The sequence below is a fragment of the Bidens hawaiensis genome, unplaced genomic scaffold (assembly GCF_021521415.1).
Source record: "Bidens hawaiensis isolate Kalapana, Puna unplaced genomic scaffold, B.hawaiensis_p1.1 tig00023240_1, whole genome shotgun sequence".
Lineage (NCBI taxonomy): Eukaryota > Viridiplantae > Streptophyta > Magnoliopsida > Asterales > Asteraceae > Bidens > Bidens hawaiensis.
The window spans coordinates 161,423-167,000 of NW_027493650.1; the positions used below are offsets into that span (position 1 = coordinate 161,423).

Consider the following 5,578-nt stretch of genomic DNA (forward strand, 5'->3'; position numbering starts at 1 on the left):
TTCTCCTTTACTGTACATTCTTCAACTAATCGAACGTTTTCTTCTATTGATGGTTGGTTCGTATAGATTGTACCATTTATGTTCTCATAATACTATTTTACTTTAGTTGCTACCATATTTTTAATGTATTATTTAATTTTGTATCGAAAGAAGTATTTAAAGATTTATGATTTATATTTAAGTTTGTGAATAGTAGTTATAATTTAACTTTGTACTTACTTAATGTATTATTCAACTTTATTTATCAAAAGTTATTATTTTCAAAATTGAAGTTGTCCAACCCGTGTAAAACACGGGTACATAACCTAGTTTATAATACATACTTTGGAAATTTCTTACAGATAACACCTAAAACCTGAAAAATGTTTTCATAAACACTTATATTTTGAAATTTTCCCTAATAATAATAATAATAATTCAACGGAGCACGTGACACCATCACAGATCTGCACACCCCCCAAAACCACTGTCTCCAAGTGTCAAATCCCAAACATAAAACCCCCAAATTTATATAAAAACAAACCCTAATTTCAAATTTCAAATCACCAAACTCAATTTCATCATCAACCAACCAACCAACCAACAATGGCGGATTGGGGACCGGTAATGGTGGCGGTGGTGTTGTTCGTGCTGCTAACGCCGGGACTGTTGTTCCAGTTGCCGGCACACAACAGAGTGGTGGAGTTTGGTAACATGCGCACTAGCGGCGCTGCGATTATCGTTCACGCCGTTATCTACTTCGCCGTTATTACCATCTTCCTTGTTGCTATTGGTGTTCATGTCTACACCGGTTAAATATTATTATTATTATTATTATTATTATTACCGGTTTTGATATTACTTTGTTTGTTGTATTTGGTGTTTATTCTATATGTTGTTGCATTATTATTAAACCATTGATCTTGAATTTTGATTATCTAATTAGGTCTTTAAGTAATATATTGATGTGTTGTTGCATTGTTTCGATATTGTTGGATTCTTATGAATAAGAATTTTTAGAAATGGTTTAACTTTCACAACCACTCGGCCACTCCCACTTATTATGAGTAGGGGTGCAAACGAGCCGAGCTGCTTGTAAGCTATTCGAGATTAGCTCGCAAAAAAGCTCGATCGAGCGAGTCTAAAAGTAAGCTCGTTTAATAACCGAACTCGAGCTATGTGTAAGTTAAAACTAGCCGAGCTCTAGTCTAGTTAAGCTTAGGCTCAGCTCGTTTCGTTTGCAACCCTCAATTATTTACGAAGGAATATCATTGTATACACACCCTGATACCATTAAGTTACACGCTCTTTTGGTTATTTGCACCGTTAGTGACCTTCAAGTTGTTTTGACACTTCAAACGTGTGCATATAGACATTTTCATATAAAAGACTAAATTGCATGGATCGCCTTGTCAAGATCATATTTTGATACTTAAAAGTATGAGAGTATCCATAGTGAGGTGCTTGTTTTTCTCGTCCGGATCCAAGCTAGACTGCTAGAGCATAGATGGAGGAGAGAAAAGAGAGAAAGATAGAGATGTATGAGATTTTGGACGGAAGCCTAGGTGACTTCCGAGGAGGAGGGAAAGGATGTGAGAGAAAGAGGATGGGGTTGAGATGGCATCGTTATAGAAAATCCACCGTTGTGATTGCTCTTAGAAAACATTTCCCTCTAGTATTGAAGCTTTGACGTTTTGTCACGTGTTTGATCTTTAACAGTAGCCGTGGTTAAAAATAATTGAGAAAGGTAAAAACCGTAAAATAAACAATCTACAATTATGTAACAATCTTACTTACATAAATCTTAATCCATCAATCACTTAACATAGACTTTTTGAAAAATCTAGCAGAAATTATGCTGATCGGATTAATTGAATCAACTGCAACCAGATTAATGTTTAGTGGGAATGTGAAATTAGTTGCTTAAAATCCAATTTGTGAACATTGCCTCTTCCTGAAGCCAGTAAGGAATCTGGCTTTCTACAGTGTTAAAAGCCATTACGATTTATTCAAGTTTACATTCATTTTCAATAATCATGTTACTTTGGTGTTGGTCCTGTTGGAAAACATAGAACATGTTTATTATGTTAATTCATTTCTTCAACTTTGTAAGCTTTAGTCCAACTTATATAAGATTATATGTTTTAGGTAAAAATGGATGAAGGTGGATAACTTTGGGGGTGTTTGGTTGCTTATTTTAAGCAACTTACGACTTATTAACTTTTGAAAAAGTTAAAAGGTGTGTTGGTATTGTGAGGGGATAAGTGAATAAGTTACAAAGTTGTAACTTATTAACTTATAGAAAGAGTAAACACCCCCATAATAAAGAAACACCGATCTAAGTGGGTGTTTTGATTATAGATTCAACAAGAAAGTTTTTTCTTATGGTCTTGAGTTCTATGCAAGACGAGTTATATCCGCAAAAGAAGAACGTCGTTAGCCTTGCTACAAGGAGGGGGGGGGGGGGGTGAAATCAGTATGGTAATTCGTGAGAGTAATGAGAGATAAAAGAGAGCCCGGGGAAAGTGCTATATGAGGAGTGTGGGGCTCCTATTTATAGTCGGGTTGATAGAAGATCAACGACAGGATGTTGCCACGTGGCCTAGGTGAATACCGTTATTTGGTTATTTGGTATTGATGGTGTGTGAGATTTGTGGGGTGGGCCCTACATTGGGAATTCTCGTCGTAACTGTTTTGATTATGTGGTCCCACTCACACGTCATCAGTAGTCTCAGGCATGCCACCCGTGTAAGTGTAAGTGTTTCGTGGACGACTTGCAGCCCACAATGTGTTAGATGGCCCGGATTCGGGTCCATATATTTTCACTTATATTTTTACAGAGATGGTTATTTCGAGCGCTATCTTGTTGAGATAACAAGTAATATTATAATAACCCAAAGTTTATTAAAGATAATAATTTATAATAAATCATAATATTTCTAGTTTAGATTGATAGAAGTGTTATCTGAATATTATTAATATAGGTATATGTTTATTATATAACTTTTTGTTTGGAATATTTGATAATATGATATAATAATAATAATGTATATGAAATCATGAATTAAATCAAAAATTTAGTTACCAGTTTGCAATGCATATTTTGAATTTTAAATCCTTATCTCGTCATCGTCATCACTTCATTCAAATTGCCTAGTTTTAAATTGACCTCCGAAGCCTTCGTTCTTCAATAGTAATCATCGTTTTAAATTTACGAGTTAGCAAACAAACTCCATAAAACCCTACCGCATACCCTCACATTACCACCTCCCTGTAACACGTCACCGGAAAACGGCGATCTCCGCCGGGGCCGGCCCAACAGCATAGGGAACTAAAGCCCTAGCTTTAGGCCCCCAAAATTTTGAGGCCCATTTTAAAAAAAGAATTATTCCTTTAATGTCTATATTAATATATACACCTGCATTATATTAAATAATGGTGTGTAGTGCGTGTGGTAATCTTTGCACTTCATACCACGGAGACTCAGGGTCAAATCCCCTTCATTCCATGTTTTCTTTCTTTCCAACAATTTATTGCAATAATTTTTTCTTTTTGTTATTTTGTTACTTTTTTTAAATACATGTGATATAAATTTCTAATACTTGTTCCTTATTTGATTAAAATATTAAATTTGATTAGAATACATGTTCGCTATTTGATTTGAAAAAAAAGTTTATCATGTCGGTTGATTGTTTCATTTTAAGAGTGCTATATTATATTATTATGATATACATCATTGACCCTCACAACTCACTAACAACGAACTTTCATGGGTTAAGGTTTCTAAAGTTTGATTATTTTCATCAATCTTTCATGATTCAAGAATTCTGCTTAGTTGATTGCTGGCGTAACTTTTCTCCTTCATGAAATCTACTAAGTTCGTTAGTTGGTTTATGTTAAAGTTCTTTTATTTGTCTTATAGTTGTCGATTTTGAATCGGGTAGCTAAAGCAACATTCCATATAAAATCTTATTAATTAATTTCTTCATGTTTCGAAGTGTTATGTTCGTAAGCAAAAACATTATATATTCTGGAAAAAAAGGCCCCATATATTTAATTCGCTTTAGGCCACCAAAAAGGTCGGGCCGCCACTGATCTCCGCCACCCTCTTTGCCGCTTGCCGTCATGCACAGTACACCACCGCCGCTATCGGTTGTTTCGGAGCTTGCTTCACCGTCACATCAGTTACCGCCACCGCCGTTGACATCTCTGTTCTAGTGAAGACACCTATCGGCACGCCTTTGTTTACTCCCGACGCCCACCCTCGCTCCTTGAATACATTCGGTGCTGTTCGGTTACGAAGGTAATGGTCGTCTTTGTTAATCGTTTGTTGTTTAACCAATATGGTTTATTATGGTACTTGGGTTCTAATTAAATTCCGGCGACTTTATCGTTTTCAGCATGGGAAATTGGTTTAATTGAATAATATTAATAAAGGTTCTAAAACTCCTTTGTTTGTCTGTTTCTGCATCCATGCTAAACAATCAGTTAAGGATCAATTAACTAAATAACTTATGGGTGGGCTATGTTTGATTATTTAAAAACATAAGATGTTTATTAAAAGGTTATCCATATAATAGTCAAAAAAAAAAAAAAAAAAAAGAATTTTGGATGTGTTCAGTAGAAAACATATTTAAGTTTTAAATATAGCTAATCAACCAATTCTAAAAGTCCTTGTCGCCGGAAATTATTTAACCAACGGATCTAAGTCTATAAAGTTTAATTGGGAAATAAATAAAATGTAGGTGTTAGTTTGACTTAACGCGACTTGACTTTACTTGTTAGCTCATCGACTATTAAGGTACGGATTCTGTTTTTCTTCACTCATAGTATTGGTTCTAGTTTATCTTATATTTGATGTCCGTCACTTCGTAGTGCGGATTTTTGTTATCTGTCAGTTACAGATATAGTTTGGTTTATTCGTATGATATGTTTATATAAATTTTATAGCATGCAATAGGTTATATATATTTTGAATTCATTATTGCGTGTTCCTGTTTAAATATTTTAGTTATACGACTTTAGTTCAGTACTCTGTTACCCGAGCATTTCTGACTTGTCGTTGGGGCGTCAACGACATGACACTTATCATGACAGTGCGTAATCAGAGTTCACGGCGTATCTGACAGTACTCATGTAGTACCTTGGCCACTTAGAGGCGTATAGATCGATCTTAGCTCCGACTCCTGACTCCTGACTTCTGTTTGAGGTGGAACAATGTGTGCACGCCACCCACACCGTCTCCTTGGTGCATGGACTAGCTAGCTGTGTACCCATCTGTTTAGGCTCTGGGTGCTTCCGTATCACACGACCTATTTATTTTAACATCATCATCGTGTATTTTAGTAATTATATTTTGTTTAGCTATATTTCTGGTCCGTTTTGATATGTGTATATGCATTTGGTTAAATTTGAGTATATTCAGATTACGTCCCGATCGTGTATCGGATGATGTTTCGCATCTAGTTATAGTTTGGTCTAAAGCATGGTTTTATATCGGCAATAGTTTCAGTTTCAGTTCAGTATGTGTTTTGTCTTTACCTGTACTATTGTTCTCTCCGTTACTGGGCAATTTTTGGCTCAGCCGTATTTTCTTGTT

General features: G+C 35.3%; 1 protein-coding gene across 1 annotated transcript; it reads left to right on the top strand.

The window, feature by feature from the left end:
* The first annotated feature begins 538 nt into the window (after positions 1–538).
* On the top strand, positions 539–840 carry LOC143567221 (uncharacterized). The gene has a single exon (XM_077053688.1). The coding sequence runs from the start codon at positions 586–588 to the stop codon at positions 793–795; it is 210 nt and encodes a 69-aa protein (XP_076909803.1). The 5' UTR covers positions 539–585; the 3' UTR covers positions 796–840.
* Positions 841–5,578: the final 4,738 nt, after the last annotated feature.